The sequence below is a fragment of the Bombus vosnesenskii genome, unplaced genomic scaffold (assembly GCF_011952255.1).
Source record: "Bombus vosnesenskii isolate JDL3184/JDL3185 unplaced genomic scaffold, Bvos_JDL3184-5_v1.1 scf7180000013267, whole genome shotgun sequence".
Classification (NCBI taxonomy): Eukaryota; Metazoa; Arthropoda; class Insecta; order Hymenoptera; family Apidae; genus Bombus; species Bombus vosnesenskii.
The window spans coordinates 1059047-1080726 of record NW_022882927.1 but is presented as its reverse complement, the minus strand read 5'-3'; the positions used below and the strand labels follow the sequence as shown (position 1 = coordinate 1080726).

Genomic DNA, 21680 nt, shown 5'->3' with positions numbered 1-21680 from the left:
CTAATCGAAGTGGAGCAATTTTTTCCAATATGGTAGTCAGTTGATCAATTTCGACGAAACAGGCGTTGTTTAATTTCGTAGCGGAGAAAGATTGAATTAAACACCTCTGGTTAAATTAAATGTTTGAAACGTTCCGCAGTTGAGCAATAAAAACTGTGGACCAAGCATCTGTGGATGTATTTACTCTGACGTTCGTTGTGAAAATAACGCATATAGGGAACAAATATCGTATTAGTAAATTACTATCTCGTGGAAACATAATACATCTAACGACGATCATTTATTTCTGAAATATCTTTCATTTCGATGCAAAGTTCTATAGCACGTACTACGATAAGAATCACGAAATAGGTAATTTCTGGAAATTACCTTTCTAAAATTGAATTACGAATTCTTTCAGACGATAGAGCAAAATGAGACAAATTCCAGCGACATTTTTGCATAAAGGCGCGAAAAGTAAGAGACTAGAGAAGAAAGTGAAAAGAACGAAAGAATACGGACTGTAAGGCAAGGAAGCAGCTGAAGGCCGAGAGGGAAAGAGAGAGGCACGAACCACTTGGCTCCATTCAAAGGGGGAATCACTGCCGCCGAGTCTGTGGGATACGGTGATGAGGTTATTCCGTCCTCCTTCCCTCAGGAAATGACGTCACATCTCGACGTAATAAACACAAATATAAGTGGTTCCTGTGCTGTGTTCCGACGGCAAAATAACGTAGGCCGACATGATCGAATCGCGTACGTCGGAAGAGGAAATTTGGAGAGGGTGTCGGCGCTCTTGGTGCTTCCACGAATAAATTAGCGACGACGTTTGCCTTCCAGCGTTCCAGCGCCTTCCCTACAAAGCCATAACATCGCGATCGATCGATGTCGTCTCCTCGCGTTCGATTGATAAGAACATCGTGCTTACGTGTTGGCACGCAAAACGATTATATCCGAGTTTATGCACCTTTGTGTCGAGAATTCCAACGCCCTTGTCGAAATTAACTCGCGAAATTCGAATAACGATGCGACGAAGTAATTGCGTTAATAACACACGTATCGTAATTGAAATTACATCAATTTCTCGAGTGTAAGCTTCCATTCGTTGCAGCTAGGTACCCGTGAAAAACAACATGGCTCAAATTTATGGCTGTAATAAAAATTTAATCTATCAACCCAATGAGAAAACTATTAAGGATCTGAGACAGATTAAACCGAAGTAATTTGACGGTGCTCGAGGAACAAACGCGAACTAGGATTTCAAACAGAAGAAAGAATTAACGAGGGCATTTGTTTCGCGGATTTTGTGAGAACGCGATAAGTGACCAGCATACGATTGTCGACGACAATTTTCATCGCGAGCCTCGTAGAAACTCGTTTACGACGGCATGCAGCTCCTTGGACCGCGAGACATCTTAAGAATCGTAGCCCGATTTCACGCGAGAACAATGCCGGGGCCACTTTCTTCCACTCGGTCTCTCTTTCTCTATTAAGTCGGCTCCGTGAAAACGCAGACTAATTTCTCGTCTCGCCCCGCGTCACGACGTTTCTGAAGAGTCCACGGCGGAGTGGCCCGCAACCGGGAGGGTTACGAGTCAGAAGGTTGAAGAGGCATTCGTACAAAGAGCAAAGGAGTGTGCAACAATTATAAACACCGTGGCAATTACGGTGGCATGGGTGCGTGCACTTCCTTCCAGGTCTTTCTCGCTCTCTTCCCTCCATTCTCGTCTTTCTCTCGAATTGCGCCAACCGCGGAAGAAACCGGTGCCTCTTCACCGCAACCGCACTACCCCAGCTGCTTTCACCGTACCACCTTTTACTCGCTTGTAATTGAGCTAGAATCATACAACGAAGAGAAGGAACTCGGCTAGAAACGAGTGGCTACTCGAACGCGTCACGTGTGCGATCTCGAGATGCTTTTCATTCTCCATTGCCAACTGCTTCGCGATTTCCAACCGTAGAATACCGAAAGTGCCATCGTCATACGTCATATGTAAAACGGTCTCATTTCCTTATATGTGAAATTTAAGTTGACATACGAGAAACAATATAGCTTCGTGCTGTAGAAAAATACGTGTTACGTAGAGTTTAGAAAATATTACGTGATGATTTTTAATTATTTTTAACAACTTTTCATTAATTCGCTTGCAATATTTTGTTTACTACGTAGAAACGTATACCTCATAACTATTTTATGTTTAGGAATTTTCCATACATCGTTATGGTCCGTCAAAAACCTGAAGAGTTTAACACGTCCATTCACGTTCCTGTTGTTAGTGATCCAACAAAGTATTTTGAATAATATTTTTTTTTTTTTTTGCAGATGAAACAATATCTTTTCTCTGCGCGAATGCGTTTACTGACATTTTGAAGCTGACATGGATCGCCGGATAGAGACAGATCACCGGATGCGGATAATCGTGTTCTGCGTTGATATGGAAGTTAATGGACAAGCCCGGGAAAACAAAACGCGCGACACCAAAAACAAATCGACGCTCGCTCCCCTGAGCTTCGTGAATCAAAGAGTATCGATGTTAACCAATCAAAATTTCAATGGATGCTATTTTTCCCACCAAATGATATCGACTCAGGTGCCTGTACGTTGATTGAAACTATTCATTCATGAATCGCGTCAAGTGTCTCGAATATTTGAGAACACTTCTTTTCATGACAAGAAGCGCCAAAGAAAGTACTTGGTATTTACTGTATCTTACAGTGGATTAATATCGATCTATATTTCTTCGTTATCCGTTTAAATTGTTTCTCTATATTGTTTACGAAATATAACGTGACATATCGGGGACCAAGAAATTGCGTCACATTACATTCGCAAGATTGATTATTTATTCGTATAACAATATAATAGTATTATTATATTACATAAATCATGTTGTTACGCTATTACTACCGTCGATTACTGTATCGACTATGTTTACTAATGGTGTTCGTTTGCAAAGCAACATTGGTTAATTATGTCAATTAATATGAAATTCTAGTCAATAGATAATATTGTAATACATATAACGATTGTTTACGCTAAACATTGCTCGTGTGTAAACTTTCCTAAACCGAAGGAATAGATATTATTACACGATATTACATATAATATCGAACAATAAATTGATACGATTTACAAATTTATCAAAGTTTAAAGATTTGCTTGAAAGCACGCGTTAAGGTTTTAGTCAAGTCGTTCGAGTAGATACCAACATATCAACGGATTCAGTTTCAGCGATGAACAATATGACATTAAGTAGATTCGCTTTGTACAAATGCTCGTAAATCTTGAAAACGTCACGATATCGCGACTTCCGTTCAATCAGTAGTATGTTTACGAGCGTAGTCGCAGGATACTAGAATGCGCGACGCCTACGATACAGGATAATCCAGTACCTAAGACGTAAAACCTGTTTTCGAACGAATCATTTAACATTTAACTGTAGACATAGAAATCACCAGCTAGTTCAAAGCAAAGCAACTAATTGCAACGTGTGTTTCTACCATTTTCCATCTACCGATTTCCACCATCAAAACCTAGGACTATATATCTTACTGTGATACTTGGCTGGACATAATCAAATATTACAATAAATACTTCTACACTTTTTAAATTTATGTCAGGATTCCAATTAATTTGTATAGATATGCATCGTAATTACTAAATCAGTCTAATTAATATTAGAGTACTCCATACACGAGCGAGAAGTAATAAATCATTTCGATAATTTCAAAAATATTCTATCTATAATTGTATACTTAATGTTTGGCAGAGAAAGCTAGATGTTTGATTCATGCCAGATTTTCATCTCTTTACTTCCTTCGGAAAATGTGATTCGTTTGAACAAATTCTGACCAATGTCCGTTTAAAATTACACGGAGAAAGTGTAGAAAATGGAAATATTGACAGAGCCTTAGTGGCAGAAAAAGGTTTGTGGATTCCGGGTCGTTCTTATTCCCAAATGGGTTTCCTTCGACGTTTGTCGGATGAAAGGATTCTGTAGTGCGTAGTAATTTTTTGTACTTATTTTACCTGCAGGAAATTTTGGAAGCAAACAGTTCTCGAATGACATAGATATTTATCCCACAACGTTTCTTCAAAATATTTAAATCAAATTCAACTTATCCACAGTGGTCCTATATTTTAGAAAAAGTATCTGATCAACAAAAATTTGAAGATTCCACTCTAAATAATATTTTATGTCTTACAACTAATATTACGATATTTTTCATTTAGCTTTCCGTGAAACTTATACCTAAAGATAATGCTTAAAAAATAAACTGCCGGAATGGAAGCCTTTGACAGTAGTAACGCAATTTTTAAAATTAGACCGAAAGGTTGTCAAAGAAAAGAAAATAAAAACAAGTAAAAAAATGTATCGATAGCGTAGCATGAAACATGAAAGAAGATAGCGTTTAATAATATCGTTCTTTGCCATCTCGCGTTCCGCTGCAAAACATCGCGTTAATGCGGTCTCCTCTTTTTCCGAGCCTCCATCTTGCGCCTTCATCTCGTTTTCTTCCTACCCCGTCACGGAGAAAAGATCTCAACGTATTTCTCATATTTTATTCCTACAAGCTCGCTGCTTTTTATTGCGGTTCGACTGAACTGCGGTTCGTGTTAGACCGAGCACCCCGCAGTTTCAGCCGTGCTTGCCAACCTTTGAAGGGTCTCGAAAAAATTCCAAAGATTACCAGAACGGAAAGAAATGCAAAGAAATTCGCGCATCACGACTGAAAATAATGACGAACAAGCCATTTCGTTTGTCCTACATTCTGATGTAGTTGCTCTTGCGAATAAAAGAAAAGAGCAGGGGAAAAGAGAAAGAACGAGGGAAAATTTGGACCGTGTACGATATTTGCCAAAACGCAAAAGATTACCTGTTTTTCCCCTGTTATCCTACGCAAACGTAAATTCCGACATTTCCGCCGAGCCCGTAAATCCACGTTTTTCTTTAGCATCGGTGTAATATTTCTTTTGAAATCTCCGTACAACTCTCGTACAATACGCAATATGCGATACGAGAAAGTTCATCGAGTCTACTCGTTCTATACAAAACGCTTCCCTTTGAAATTGTAAAGGGAAAATAGCGAAGAGAAGGAATAAAAAGGTTGGAAATTCGAACAATGCGAAAATGAAATAAAAAGGACAAGATAAAGTAACAATATTATCTCGTTCGTCGCGATGCTACTGTAGAATTAACCAGACGATTCGCAAAAGTATTTAAATAGTTTTGTGATCTGTGCAAAATCTGTACTTGCGCTAAATGTCTCGTAGCTTCTACGTACATTTTTAGGTTTGTTTCAAAATTTTCCGATATAATAATAACAATGATGGCCGAATGCCACTGAAATTTCAAAATGTTTCAATACTTTCATGACCTTGTCTAATCTTCCATTCTCGAATATCACACATCAAGAATATTCTTCGATTGCGTCGGATGATTTTAGAGTTTCTTTTTTCTTTAAGTTCAATTCTTTAAATGGAAATAAGCTTCTGAGAAGTTTAGGAAGTGAAAAACGAAAACCAGTTCCGACAACCAATGCGTTAACTTCACTTGGAACATAGATATAGTCTGAACCAGTCGTTAGAATTACCCTACGTAACATCTTTTCCTTGGGATAAAATTCCGAACATGTTGGCGAACATTGTCGGTGTGATCGCGGAGCACCTGTCATAAAAAAAGCTAATTTCGCCCGAAAAATTTGTCACGTTTTTACATGAAGCAAGAGGAATAAGTAATTATTTACGCGTGACACTCTATCGATATTAAAAATGTGTATATTTCGCTCGATATCAAAAATGCGAAACGAATACGTATAAACAACTTATTTAAAAGCGCGAACTTGGAAGGATCAAAAAGGAGAACGTATTGGCTCGAACATATCGACTAATTATAAGAGTCTCCAAGTACCTGGATGCTCTATTAGTAAAGCTATTACTGCCAACCGATCTCCTTTGGTAAAGCTCGAAGAAGCTAATGGAAACTGCCATCCTGAAAATACAATTTTCAGACAATCTGGTTTCCTAGCGGACGGACGGCAATCAAGCACCACTTAAGCCCTCGTCGTTCGTTTTATGATCCCGCAACAAGTATACCGAAGATAGGAAAATTAAACGATCTCTGAAAATGTCCGTAACTGCAATGTTTATGATGTATTTATTTATACGCACCCCGATTCAAATTCCTCAATGTGTATATACTCGCGAGAACCGTGGTCAGAATGCGATAGAGATCGATGTGCTTAGTAAAATATCTTTTTCGCGGAAAATGATCCATTAAAATATATATGATACGTAATAATTTTATAGATGTGTAAATCTCTCGTTATTAGAGTTATTATAATTTTATAATAAATCTCCGACTTGTTTACAAGTGCAAATCCTATATACGTAAAGGTACGCTTGATATTATGGAGAAATTCAAATAGGGTTTCGATTGATTGAATTTTAAATTGCGATGTTAATAGAATTTAATCGAATATCCGATTTAATAATTATTTACTTTAAAGAAACATTTCGTTCGATAAATCTTATTTAAATACGTATTCCGCTGAGCATTAATACGAGTTTTAGACATTTTAAACAGGTAAAAATGATATCAGATGTAATAAGCTGTGTTAATATTTGGAAACACACGGATTTTCTATTAAAATTTTACTTTCCAAATTATATATTTCCTCTCTTATACCATGTTTCCTCCGATCTTCTCATGTAATGATCGTCGTAAAATTTTTGTCGATCGAACGACAAGTTCTTACTCGAAGTAACATGGGGTGCACGAGACCAAAAAGGTTTATTAGCATGTACCTATCTGATGGACGTATTCCGAACAAGAGCAATAGTGGTCTAGACTGGTACATGGCTTTCATCAATGAAATCAAGTTAGTAGTATCTAGAGAGGTTTCCGGAGAGACAGGAAGGTGTAATGAGAGTAGTTTAGTGCTTAATCGGGGTTTCTCGAGCGGCTTCTCGAACTACTCCAATTAACTTCGCGCCAAGCCCGATTGCCGCTAGATTCAAGGGTAAATCCGCATGATATTGATTAAATTTAGAATGAGCTATGAAGGAAGTGCTCTAAAGTTTTCTTTAATACCGGTATCCGAAGTGTCGTTTGGATAATTAATCAGCGTGATATCAACGAAGGGCGAACTTCGCGACTTCGATTTAGTTCAACTTGGTGTCTGTGGTTTAAGCGGTATCAATGAATGAAAGCAGATTAATTCAAGTAAAATTGAATCTATGAATTGAAAATTATACCGAGTTGGGTAATGTGCGGTATTTGCGATTAAACGTGCCGTTAACGACGTGTAAACTATTAATTAACTTCACTGCCGTTTATATGTACATTACCGGACTCCGCTGCCGAGCGAAAGTTATTTCCAATGCCGAATATGAAGGTAACGAATAAATCAAAATTATTTATTAGGTAGTTCCTATTCAGATTTTCAGATAAAAGATTCTCGATAAAGAATTTTGTATTCCGATAATATTTCCATGCTTATCGACATTTTTCGTTTTTTCCGCATTCGTTCTCCATAATTCCACTATCTCTTCTTCATATTTCTTTTCCGGTTTCGAACAATTCTCGCGCGTTCCTATGTCACACAAGTACTAACGATAAAACGTCTACGAGATAATCTAAAGGTCCAACAGGTAAGAATTTTTCCTAAGCGAGAGGAAAATGTTTATCTGCATTATCTTCGAGCGTAGGTGGGCAGCTCTTCGCGTTCCAACTTATAACTACCAAAAGGTTTGTTGTTGTGTATATTGTTTACGGCCATGTGCGCGTACACGCGAGGGTTTCGTGCTCCGGACACGTATCGCCCGTATCGAGACAGGACAAGGGCTAAAACAGGATTGGGCGGTGGATGTAGCTGGCTGTTGTAACCATCGTCGTTCAGAACCCCGCTCAGGAAGTGATCGAGGGTTTTGATGGCCGTCGTTATGTCTTGCGAATTACGATGGGGATTCGTTGTCTGAGCCTTCCCACGATAGGGCAATCCTGCATGATCCGAATCGTCCGTTAAGTACTCGTCGAGTTTTTCTACAACTTGATACGACGATCGTCGTGGAACGTGCGGATGATATTCGACCTCGGCCAGCAGCCTCGTTCCGTTGCTTGACCTCGATGATTTACCTGCCCTCGTTATCGCTTTTGTTCCAGAACTTCCCTCTTCGTTCGTTGATCTTAAAATGCAAATATTCGACGCGTTATCGAGGGTCGACATAGGGCGTATCTCGATTATCACCAGTGATTTATGATAATATCAACCCCTTGCGTTCTAATATCGAGTTACACTCGTGGCGCGGCTTATGGTCCTAATTTAACAGTGACAGGTTCTATTCGTGACAGAATCCGCTTTCAACTGTAATTTTCCCTTCGATTCCTCGATTCCGTAAAAATCACGAAATACAAATTATTAATTGTACAAACGTTCGTTTGACCTCCAGCGTAGATATCCACGTGTATTTTAAATATCCGTTTCATTTCTACAGATTATCATTTTAATTGTCATTTTATCTATCTTTTCCTTGTAATTACCTAGTAGAAAGCGAGCAAACGAAAACTAAATGAACCACGATCGAATATTAAACAAACGAGAACGTCTCTCCGACAATTTCGATATTGCAAATAATTGCGAACGAGTCTAACGAAAGGAATAGCAAGTTTATTATAACGGTAGAACACTAGATACGCTTTTAAATTGTACACTTCAAAAGTGTATTCTTACCTTTGCTTATCATTGATTGATTTCATCGTCTGATCTTTGAATGGTAACTTGAGATCGATCAATAGAGGTTTCAGGTATGAATACCCAGCCTGTATTTGTCTTTCGGTAAAACCACTACCTGGAGCCCCGACATCTTCTAACCCATTGTCCAAAGCTTGTTTGGCGAAAACAACATGTTGAGAAAGTTTTGGAAACACAACGTTCGTACTTGGAAGATAACTAAAGGCTGGTGGCTGTAAATTTGTTACTGGTTGGATATCCCGAGATACTTCTGTTGTCAATGCACCACTGGTTGAACAGGCAAGCGTTACCTGAATTCAACAGTTTTCATTCAATTATTATCATGCCACTTTTTACGTCTCTACATTTTTCGAAATAGTACCGTCACCGTGTTCGTGTTTGAATAGCGAATTAAACCGATGAAAGTTAATGTTTGTCGCAACTTTAATGTTATCGTTTAAAAATTACATTTTGTCAGGCGCGTTTTAGAAACAAACATAAAATATAAATCTATTTAATATAAAAAGTAAATGAAATATTAGTAGGCAATTAATTCACTTATTCCGAACTTGACGTGTATATTACGTTTGTAACTGTTATCAAGTTAATTAAATATCAATTTCTAACCTATCGTTTCGGTATTGATTTTATTGTATATAAACGATCTGATCCGATGATCTTCCTCGAGACGCGAACGATATTAAAGTTACATAAAGTTTTACCAAATTGAAAGAGTATGAAAAAAAAGAGTACAATTTTACCAAGTAAAAAGCAAGAATATCTGCGACACTGACTAACATTCTGGAGGGTTTTTGAAGGAACTAAAACGGCAGTACGCACTGAGAGTGCTTTTTATATCCTATAGCACCACCTGCCTTAAGAGCGAAGTCTTGTCCGTCGCAGGAAATGTATACACCGTGTAAGTACGTATCTATTTACATACTAAAAGATTTTTCGACTTTCTCCTCTTTTTTTATGTGGTGAAATCTCTAATTGCCCTTCATTACGATTCTGCACGCGATCTTTTGAATCATGCCCAGCCATTGTGTGTATATACAATATCAGACAATATTTTTTGTGAGAGATATTACATATATATGCAAAGGTGGACACATATATATCCACTACTGGTGGATACATCGACATCTGAGAAATCCTAGGTATTACAAATTTTATACCTTTACACTATATTTTTGTTGTGCAGAATTCTTTTTTCTCAATAAGGTATACGTACTGCGTACAGAGTATCAAAAAGTAATGAATGATATGTTATATTCATTCTTATTGTATATGATGTAACGTTATTATATCATACCTTTAATTAAAGATATTTTTTCGGTATTACAAAGAATATTCAGTTTTTTCATTATTTATACAGTGACAACAGAACAAAATATTATTTGTCATTACAGTCATAATACGTAAAAATAATAATAACATAACGACATTATAATAGAACAAAAAAGATGAAAGAAACCTGAAGATACTCGTATAAGCGATGTAGGAGCACAGAGTATAGGAACATTGTTTATTCTCATGGTATCATAGAGGGCGCTGTATGACGGTTCCAACTCTTCGTGTCGGTAATTTTGCTAGGGAAAATTCTAAAAATCGAAGGGAGTCATGGCAGTAATAGGTATTTCATTCGTTAACTTTGGCAATTTTGTATCTGTTCATTATCAGAAATATATAATTAAGATTAGAATAATAATATTCTTTATATATTAATATATTGGACATGTGAACATTGTACAAAAGAATAAAATTTATTTTCGTTTATTTTTATATTTCTTATTGCGCGCAAGGGATGCCAATTTTGAAAACGCGCCTAAACTTAATTCCCGCCAAACTGTTCTCGCGCGTTGTTTCATTACTGAACGCCGCGCCAAAATATTGTTGTGATAAGTAATTATTAATTATTTCGAAGAATGGATGTGGGAGATACGCAAAATATTCGCTCACGTGTACCTGATGAAGTTGGGATCAAATGTCAAAAGCTGTTCCAGGACTTTTTAGAAGAGTAAAATTTTTACATTTCATTTAAAGACAGTCGATACCTCAAACTTGTCTTTTAAATCATATTTTCTTATTTTATTAATTAGCTTTAAGGAACATGGAACTGTAAAATACCTTGAACCAGCCAAAGAACTTGTAAGTCCAGAACATAGTACGTTAGAAGTGACTTTTGACGATGTGGATGAATATAATCAAGTGTTGTCAACAACCATTGTTGAAGAATATTTTAGGTGAGATTTTAGCATGTTCTTTTTGTCACGACACTAGTTTAATCGTTTGTTTTTATTTAATAAATTGTAATCTTTTGTTATAGAGTTTATCCATACCTATGCCAAGCAGTCTGTAATTATGTCAAGGATGTTGCAGATTTGAGGAAGGAAAAGGAATGTTATGTGAGTTTTGTGGAAGTTCCGATACGACAAAAATTAAGAGAACTAAATGCCTCGAAACTTGGTACATTAATACGTATATCTGGTCAAGTAATAAGAACGCATCCTGTTCATCCAGAGTTGGTGCTAGGTACATTTCTTTGTATGGACTGTAATGCTGTAATAAAAAATGTAGAACAACAATTTAAGGTATAATGCAGATGACCTCATTGATATGAATATGTTTGTAATGAAATTATTGCAATTTGGGTAATTATTTACAGTTCTGCAATCCAACAATTTGTCATAATCCAGTATGTAATAATAGGAGGCGTTTCCTGCTAGACGTAGATAATTCCATATTTGTTGATTTCCAAAAAATCAGAGTACAAGAGACACAAGCAGAACTTCCTAGAGGCTGTATTCCACGCTCGCTTGAAGTTATTTTACGAGCAGAAGCTGTAGAAACTATTCAACCTGGTGACAGGTATTTTATTACATACCTATATAATATTATATTAAAATTAGTTATATAGCTTCGTTCACTTTTTCTAAGTTCTAATAAATCTTATTTGTACATTTCTAGGTACGACTTTACAGGAACTATGATAGTAGTACCGGATGTATCGGTTCTTTCACTTAGTGGTGCAAAAGCTGATCTTAAAGCAGCACGTCGAAAACCTACTGAACAAGGAGAAGGAATAACAGGATTGAAAGCTCTAGGAACACGTGAATTAACGTATAAAACAGCATTTCTAGCTTGCAGTGTTACTGCAACAAGTTTTAGGGTATAACAAATTAGTTACATATTGTGCCATGTGTACATATACATGTACATTACATATAATAATATAGTAATGCGTATATATATGTACAAATATTTTATATGATTAATATTTTTCTAGTTTGGTGGTACTGAAACAAATATGGAAGAAATTTCTCAAGAAATGATGAAAAAGCGAATGTCAGAAGCAGAATGGAATCGTATATATGAAATGAGTCGTGATAAAAATCTATATGAAAATCTTGTACAAAGTTTATTTTCTGCTATACACGGTAACGATGAAGTTAAAAAAGGAATTACTCTAATGTTGTTTGGTGGTGTGCCGAAAACAACGTTAGAGGGTACCTCGTTACGAGGAGATATAAACTGTTGTCTCGTTGGTGATCCTAGTACAGCGAAATCTCAATTTCTAAAAAGTGTTGCTGACATCACACCAAGATCGATTTACACTTCGGGAAAGGCGTCTTCCGCAGCTGGATTAACTGCTGCTGTAGTAAGAGACGAAGAGTCGCCTGATTTTGTTATTGAAGCTGGTGCTTTGATGCTTGCTGATCAAGGTATTTGTTGTATCGACGAATTTGATAAAATGGATATTAGGGACCAAGTGGCTATACACGAAGCCATGGAGCAACAGACTATTTCACTAGCTAAGGTTTGTCGATGTCGAATGATAATTGATATTAAACTTTTCTAGTATATGCATATTAGCATTAATAAAATATATATATTTTTAGGCTGGTGTAAGAGCAACTTTGAATGCCCGAACATCGATATTAGCGGCAGCAAATCCCGTTGGTGGACGGTATGATAGGAAAAAGTCATTACAACAAAATGTTCAATTAACGGCTCCAATTATGTCCAGATTTGACTTATTCTTTATTATAGTTGATGAATGCAATGAAATTGTTGATAATGCAATCGCTAAAAGAATTATTGATTTACATTGCGATAATTGGCAAGGTTTTGATACAGTATATTCGCAATCAGAGATCGCTAGATATATTAATTTTGCCAAACATTTTAAACCTATGTTAAATCAGGTATTGTTATACCGTTTTAAATATAAATTCATTATTTGAATTATTTGGATCAATTTCCTTTCTCAATTTTAGGAAGCGGCGGAATCTTTAGTTGATAGTTATACTACGCTTAGACAAAAAACTGGTGGTGGCTCCGGCAAATGGAGAGTTACCGTTAGAAAATTAGAAAGCCTTATTAGATTATCAGAAGCCATGGCTAAATTAGAATGCTCAGATGAAGTTACTATAAAACATGTTTCAGAAGCAAAACGTTTATTAAGTAAAAGTATCGTTACCGTAGAACAACCGGATATAGATTTAGAAAAAGCCGAAGATGATGGAATGGATGTCGATATGAACGATGCTCCACCTATCATGGAGGCTCTCAACGCATTGGATCACGATATGGAAGCAGAAACTCCTACACGTAAATTATATCACTTATATACACTAAAATGTCTATGTGAATGTCTATGTGTAGTAGTTAGTCTTATACATCCGTCTTTTTTTCTTTACATTATATTTATAGAACACAAGAAGAAACTAACAATGTCCTTTGAAGAGTATAAAAATTTATCTAATATGTTAGTGTTGTACATGAGAAATGAAGAAACTCGTGCTGAAAGTGAAACTGTTGCTACAGGTATATTCTGTCTGAAATTATTATTTATATAAATATTTATTTTCTAATTTTCTCTATTCTGCAGGGGACACTAAAGGTGGATTAAGGAAATCGGAACTGGTGGCATGGTATCTTGATCAAATACAGGATCAAATAGATTCAGAAGAAGAGTTGTTGGAAAGAAAAAATTTTATTGAAAAGATTATTGATAGGTTAACATATCATGTACGTAAAAAAGTAGTTATTTAAAATTATTCGAATTTTATTATTAATGATTCATTTTTTAATTTCTTTTGTTGATTGTATTTCAGGATCAAATTATAATACCTTTAACCACAAGGGATGAAAAAGACGAAGAAAATGATCCTTTACTTGTTGTACATCCTAATTATATTATTGATGCTTAAACTTTTTTAATACAAAAGTATTGTTAAGAACTAATTACACAACTGTTGATAAAGTAATGGTAAATAGAGGTAAACATTGGAATTTATTTCCACATGTGAATAATACAATTTATTTCACATTGTGGATGGTACAAGATTAAAGCATTTTTATGAAAATATTTTTTACTTATTTCATGCAATCAAATCAAAATGTACCTCTACTTGCCTTAATTCATTGAAAATACCAGATTTTACAATTCAAAATCGAAAACACGCACCATTATATTTTTTTACATATTTTAAATTAAAAATAAATATTTATATTAATATACAGTGTACTTGTTCCATTGACTGTTTATTTAACTACTACTAAAATTATTACATTATTAACAGTTTAACATAAATACGTTAATAACGTAGCGCTAACCGTGTTAATTGTTATGTAGATTGCTATGTTAATTATGTACTCCACATGCTCTTATAAAGTAACATTCGTTTGAAGTAAAGATACATGAAAGCAATGTTTAAAACGAGTAAACACGTGGAAGTAAGAAAAAAGTAACAAGGAAAGTTCAACAATATTTTGTACTTAAAAATAATTTTGAATTGATATCTTTATTTCAATGATTAATACTCACCTATTAATTAATACTAATACATATTAATTTATAATGTGGAATAAATAGTTCTTTTAGAAATTTGAAACATTCACGATCTCGTATCACACAATTTTCGTAGAAGAAATATCAAACATCGAATGACACACAGATGCACATTGCTCTTTATCATCGACATATCTCACAAATGGTGGGGGAATTTGCACAGTGTGGTTAAAAGGATATACTTTTAAAATGGAATTGTAGTGTTTTACGTGAGTCTATCATAGAATGAGCGCGAGAGAACGATTAAAAGGATCTACGCGCCATGTGAGTACTGAAAGATAAATAAAAAGATATGAGTATGAGATATTTTTCGTATGTCATAAAGTGTGAATTAATCATAAAACTAGATGAAATCAGAATTAAGCACTAGGTGTATTTCAAGTATCATATTTTAGTATTGGGTATATACATATGTAGCATCTAAAATAAAATTTTTTTTGTATTAACATGACATTTCTCAATATAATTCATATATAGGGCTATTCTCGGGCCGTTTTTACTGGAACATTCACCGAGTGGCAAGAATTTTTGTTAGAAAAGGAAAGCGTTTTTTGGAGCATAGTACGCTTATTTGATTATTTATTACGAGGTTTCAGTCAAGTAAGCGGCTAATATATCTTTTATAAATAATGTATAGATAACGAAAATGTTCATAGATACAAATTTATTTATTATGCTATGTTATTTTTAGTTAACATTAGTTATTTAAAATCTTAGATTTATAAATATAAGGATCGTCTACAAGATTTTCAAAACGATATGCATATACACAAATTGATATTTAAATCGATCGAAAGATACTCATATTCAGCTTATATAAATTTACAGGTTGTATTTGCAAATAATCCAATTAGTGGATTATTGATAACGATTTCTTTAGGAGTTAATGCACCAGGTACGTTACTCCTCTCAGCAATCACTGGTTCCCTAGGTCTTCTATTATCTGTGGTACGTAATTGTTACATCAAACATTTAAAAAATAATATTTTGTTAATTATTTTTTACTTCGAAAACTTAGAACTATGTACTTCCTACGTATTCATTAAATATATGCCAATATATACATATCCTTAATATATATTTGACGCGAATAAATAATGCCTAATTGCATTGTTGATTTACGTGACGTATGAATCGATTATTCATGCTTCTGTAATTATTATTCGTTTGATCATCCCATGGTACCGTGTTGTTTCACAAAAAGTAAACAAAATGACTGCAATGCGGAATTTTTTGCGAGGATTAATACGATCGCGTCGCGATACCATTTGCGGAGCTTTTTCGTTGATACGCTATGTGAGAAAATTCGCACATTACGTTTTGAAAAGCATATATTTCATTCGCAGCTGATACGAGATTCACAGGAAAATATCGCAAATGGGTTAACAGTGTTCAATCCATTATTAGTTGGCGCGATATCGTCTAGTTTAATACCAAATATCTATGGACCATTCGATGGTTTCAGTCTACTACTGATTATTCTGGGAACGATCTTTAGGCAAGTTTCAATAAATTGATGAATGTCTGCTTATAAGTTTACTTTTTATTATAAAACGTTTGCTGTAACGCGCAGTATTAGCATTTTAGTAATTCTTACGAATATAAGATAACTTTATGTTGAGTTTTATGATATCGTTGTAAATGTAAAGTGACGAGTGTGACGCATGAAGTATTCAAACAAAGCTCGACAGTCAATTCTTTTATGATTTTTAGAGAATCGTTTATTTTTCACCTGATAATAGAGTAGAATGATATGTAAAATTTTCGATAAAATTTCAAATCTTACAGATTTACTTAAATTTAATATTAAAAAAAGAAGTTCATTTAATCTTTTAAATAGATGTTACTTTACCATTACAAAAATATTCGACAGTATATTATATTACAACGTAGATTAAATTTAAACAACTGTGATAATTATAGAACGCTTTTAACTAATTTTATTGGTAATTAACGATTAATGTTTACAGCGTTTACTTGACCCGCTCTTTCAAAAACAATAAGTTACCATTCATAGCATGGCCGTTTAATCTGGCTGAATTTGCGTTGCTCTTGGTCCTTTATGCCAAAGACAATGGACTTGATACGTCGGAGGAACTGCAACCAGTTACGAGAATGGTAATAGATTTTGTTGTGAGCATTCAATTTTCGTATTGTCGCGGAATGCGATTCTTTAAATATTGCACAGACAAACACTCGGTTTTTCGGTACCAGTAGTCCAGATTTTTAGAGACTTTAAAAGTTCTGTTAATATCATCGTAATATAATCGTTAATCGTTAATATAATCGTAAACTTTTATTTATTTGCTATAAATTTGTGTTCTTATATTAAAAGTCATAAAATTATTATTTATTGTAGATGTAAGGTTTATGGTACACAACACATATCGACAAAAACATATAACCAATTCAAAAATATTCTTTTTCATAGTAAATCCAAGGTTATCATGAATTCTTGAAACAGAATCATGTAATTTTTTCCCATTTTACGATCTAATTATTTATTAGATCTCATGATATGACTTATAATGTTAAATGTGAACTTACTCTCTATTTTGTTTCGAGTGCTGAACTGGAGACGTTCTTCTATTTATGTTCTATGTAAAAAGTATGAAAACTATCTGTCGTAAAGATATCGTTTGATAACGCAGCGTGCTCGTAAGTTTATGAAGATTTATGTATTTTGATACGCACGCCTACACGTACACTGTTACGAAATTTTTGTCATTATGCCACGTAGTGCCGTATATAAGTATATTACACATTCATCAGCGATATCTGAATGTAACATTAAAATCTTCTTAACATATTTACGTTCCAAAAAGCAACAAGTCAAGCTAATGAAACGATACCTCGAAATACTTCAATTTTGCCTATTAACACTTTCGAAGTTATTAATATTTGTAGAAAATATTCAGTCGTTTATATGTTTCACGTTTATACGTTTATACGTGTTATGTGTTTTATTCCATGTAATACCCTTGACTACGTGATCGCATTTTTGATTAAAGTTTCATAGAATCGGTACAATCGGTTTTTATCGTTATATCACATCAACGCGAACAGTAGCGAGTAACATTTGAGTGTTACATAATCGATCGATGACAGATGAAAGCGATAATTTCAAGTTTAGTTATGCCAGCAACGTTGTCCAACTTAAGTTGCGATGCTAAAAGCCTCTTCCACTCCGCTAGTCGTCGTGTGGCACGCACACGATCAATACAAACTTCTTACCTATTGTTGTTTGTCTCTAGAGCGAGATAGGAAAAGATGAAAATCATCTCAGATTCGTCGATCGTTTTCTTTAGACGAATATCGCATTAAATTTGTATTTCTTCGTCATTTTAGTAAAATTTTAGTAAAATATATAGAGGAAGTAAAAAATTTACGTAATGTAAGATTACGTGCATATAAGCTACATAAACTCCGAGGACCAAAGACAACATCGAGTTGCAGATACAAAAGTTTGAATGATTTAGAGGGTATAATCAACTTAACGGATTACGAATGGAGAAAACTTATTTCCTAGCTTATTATTGTCACGCGTTCTTCTTTTAGATATGGAATGAAATAAATTCGTCATAGAAGGGAGTTCTATCGATTTTTTATTCAAAGATATTTTTGTCCTGAGTTTTCTTTCGGGCGTGGATATCAATGGACGAACTAGCCCAGTTTTGAGCACAGGGTTATATGTACTCGAACAAAGATATCGTGTACACGTATACGTGTTATATGTGTCGCGAGTACATACACGATCAGTTGTTTATACAGTACATTCTTATTGTTTCCAGGACAATGCAACAAGTGATGCGACGACAGGCAATATCAGTTTCATCGGAGAAAATGCGACAGGGATACACATTGACTGGGGGATGGTAAAGTTTGCTCCACTTTTCACAATTCAATCATGTGTCACATCGTTGAAAGTATTAGACATTTTCGGATACTCGAATATCTTGGGATCCTAAGCAACATCTTGCATTATTTTGTTTCGTTAAACTGTATCATGAATGTTTTAAATGCCATAATACATTATATAGTTATCGATATCATTAACTGTAAGAAAGACATTTTTTAACGAAATTGGGTCAATTTGTTTGTGTGCATCCTGTACATTTTTCAGATGTTTCATGGCGTTGTAGTGTCAGCGTCGCAGGTGTTAGCAGTTGAAAGCGTTATTATGGGTACTGTGGTTTATTTAGCTTGTCTACTTTGTTCTCCGATAACGGCTGGCTTTGCTTTTTTGGGTGCACTCATCGGTTCATTGGCGGGTATTATACTATTTTTGTGTATGAACCTTGAATTTATCGAGCGTGAAATTGAGTCAGCGTAGCTTGCAAATGTTATTGAGACAAAGATATTAGTATTTTCTATTTTTCTGTCATAGTTTCTTGTTATTCGTAGGTTTAATGCTTGGGATACAAATCGATGAAATTTATGCCGGCTTGTGGGGTTACAACACTTTTCTGACGGGAGCTTCGTTAGGAACTTTATTTGCGTTTAGCGGACAAACAGCTGTAGCTGTGATCGTAGCGATCGTATACACCGTGATCGTGCAGTATGGCGTATTGTTCTTCTTTAGAGATGTAATTAAATTAATATTTTTATTTTTTATGAAATAGATTTCTGTCCCTGTTAATCAATATCTTAAAAAGACGATATCGATCGTAGTGAAATCTGAGTTTTAAAAGATAAAGGTTTGAGCGAATCTAACATGTTATATGTATATGTATACATAACTTAAGAATCAAAACGAAGAGAATTAAATAATTTTATGTACAGCTGAAATTGCCGATACTGTCGCTACCGTTCATTCTGGTGGCTTCTTTGTTTCTGCAATTAAGGAACGACTCAGAAGATAAAACTTTTCTGCAACCCCCGCCTATTTCTGCCCCACAGGAACAACGTCGGGATTATCTTGCCAACCAACAGCTTATTCAGCAAGTATGAATTTGTATTATTTTCTTCCTTTTCGCTTGAAAAAATTGTATTTGCTTAATAATATTTCGATGTTTTAGAATTTACTTTCATGGGCGTTATTTTTCTGTAAAATCCATGTGCCTGCGTTTGATACAGAGTCCATAAAAAAAATTTTAATATCATAGTTACGGAATTTTTTTAGCACTTGGAACTTTTAGAAACAAAGAACACGTCCATTGTTATTTCTAATATATTTCATATACTAGAATACAATTGATTATAGTCGGAGAAAGTTTGATATGCGTTATGATGAGACTATCGTCATGGGAACTCTAGAAATCGATTTCTGCTCTAGCCGAGGTTAACCTGCTTTTATACGATTCCAAGGAGTCGCATATGGTGAATGTGGTTTCGTTATACAAAGGTTATCGGCAAAAGCACTCGGCGACACGCTCGCCTTTTACTTTATTTGAAAGCCGGAAAGAATAATCCTTGCCAGTATAAATAAAGTACCGATAAAAACAAAAGTAAATGATTTTGTAGTTCGCGTATTTATTTATTTATATATTGCACTTTCTATTTCAACTAAAATATCGGATTAGAAAGTTATACAGTTATCAGAAAAAATAAAGTACAGTGTATTCTTTTAGGTTTTAACGTATTGTTTTTTTCTTTTCTTGTAGATAAATGACGCAGAAAATATCGGAGACGGTGCTAAAGATCGAAAAAATATATCAACACTTGACGTTTAATGATAAAATAAGCATAATGCGATATTTTTATTTGCACGTTTCATACGAAAGTTTTATAGAAATTTGATTTCAATGTCCTATATCTGCTTTCACTCGCTATTTCTTCTCTCATAAGAAATACATTGGATTGCTACAACGAATTTTTAACGAAAGCATTCAAGAATCTACAAGTCGATCAATAAAATTACTTGGCTGCTTTTTTTAGCTTACGACGTGGAGCCCGTGTCGTAAATTCGACGGAGAATTTTCATTTGTCCTGCATAACGACTACTGCGTCTGTTCTTTTATCGCGTTAACTACGTACTTTATGTATATAAGACATTCGGATTTGTGACACGATTCCTTAGAAAATATGAAAAAAAAAATACTTTCAAGTTTTCTCTTGTATATGATGAATCGATAACAATTTTCATGAATAGAGACCAAGTGCGAAGATACGAATAGAGAAACAACGTGACGCTGCTTCATTAAAAATAAATTTTGCGAATATCTTCTTTCTTTCCTTATGAATCTATCGAGGATAGACCGCAGTCAAAAGAATTTTGTCTCGTCGCAATAATTTTGTAAATATTTTAATTGCAATAATAAAATGTCTATAGTACTGGGTGCTATTAACTATGAACATTTATATTTTCATTATTCTTCTAATATTTCAATATGCTACGGAAAGAACAAAGAGGGTAGATATATGATATTCGACAGTGTCCTACAACTTCTACCACTCTATTTCTACATCTAACAATCCTGGCATAATCTCATCCTGTGTTCTAATGCTTTTCATCGACGCTACTATTGTAATATACGATAGTTGTTTCATACTTTGTAATATATGTAACTACATACATATTCATGTAATTTGCAAGCAGGAATATATCGAATATTTCGTAAAGGTGAATATTTACAGAACAACGTTATTTCCTTTTAATATATTACGTTGCAAGGGGTATCTGTTTGTTCATGCAAGATTGATTTTCCAGAGAACGGAGTAACTTGGAGGATATTGGAAAAGTATGCATGATGCTGCGCATTGAGAGTTGTTGATATCTTAGCTGTATTAAAATTTGTGAAGACAACGTCAAACTTTCTCTCATTTGTCATAATTGTGTGTACGTATACTCATTTTCAGTTTAATGTATCGCATAGCATAAGATATTCTTCCTCGAAGAAAACGTTCTTTTTCTTTCTAATTTGCTCGTACATGTAGCGAAACTTACTTGTTATAATTTTAAATCTACATATATTTCGCTTTGAGCAGGCAGACATTACCTTTTAATGATATCGCCTGAAACAATAAACTTCAAGGCTTGGGACTTGTTATGACTTACTGGTAAAATAGTATCGTACAAAAAAGAATGTTCTTTGCAGGTTGCCGTAAAACTCTGTTTAACAATTTTCTTGAGAATTATCGTACATATTTTTTACTTTAAAACGTACCTTAG

The 21680-nt window shown here is 34.6% G+C and overlaps 3 protein-coding genes across 3 annotated transcripts; 2 read left to right on the top strand and 1 right to left on the bottom strand.

Annotated features, from left to right (window-relative positions):
- Positions 1 to 7629: 7629 nt before the first annotated feature.
- On the bottom strand, positions 7630 to 9991 carry LOC117230544. The gene is made up of 3 exons (XM_033488123.1): positions 9947 to 9991; positions 8713 to 9023; positions 7630 to 8167 (listed from the first exon to the last, which is right to left on the bottom strand). The coding sequence occupies exons 1-3, from the start codon at positions 9989 to 9991 to the stop codon at positions 7675 to 7677; spliced, it is 849 nt and encodes a 282-aa protein (XP_033344014.1). The 3' UTR covers positions 7630 to 7674.
- A 561-nt stretch (positions 9992 to 10552) lies between these two features.
- On the top strand, positions 10553 to 14173 carry LOC117230645 (DNA replication licensing factor Mcm6). The gene is made up of 11 exons (XM_033488275.1): positions 10553 to 10732; positions 10815 to 10958; positions 11042 to 11306; positions 11381 to 11583; positions 11683 to 11884; positions 12002 to 12532; positions 12615 to 12920; positions 12993 to 13326; positions 13429 to 13542; positions 13607 to 13746; positions 13833 to 14173. Exons 1-11 carry the CDS (start codon positions 10641 to 10643, stop codon positions 13926 to 13928), a joined length of 2427 nt encoding a protein of 808 aa, XP_033344166.1. The 5' UTR covers positions 10553 to 10640; the 3' UTR covers positions 13929 to 14173.
- Positions 14174 to 14644: 471 nt separating this feature from the next.
- LOC117230647 (urea transporter 1-like) lies at positions 14645 to 20875 on the top strand. The gene is made up of 10 exons (XM_033488276.1): positions 14645 to 14833; positions 15047 to 15169; positions 15398 to 15517; positions 15916 to 16067; positions 16540 to 16687; positions 18361 to 18444; positions 18693 to 18840; positions 18974 to 19155; positions 19352 to 19513; positions 20173 to 20875. The coding sequence occupies exons 1-10, from the start codon at positions 14795 to 14797 to the stop codon at positions 20239 to 20241; spliced, it is 1227 nt and encodes a 408-aa protein (XP_033344167.1). The 5' UTR covers positions 14645 to 14794; the 3' UTR covers positions 20242 to 20875.
- Positions 20876 to 21680: the final 805 nt, after the last annotated feature.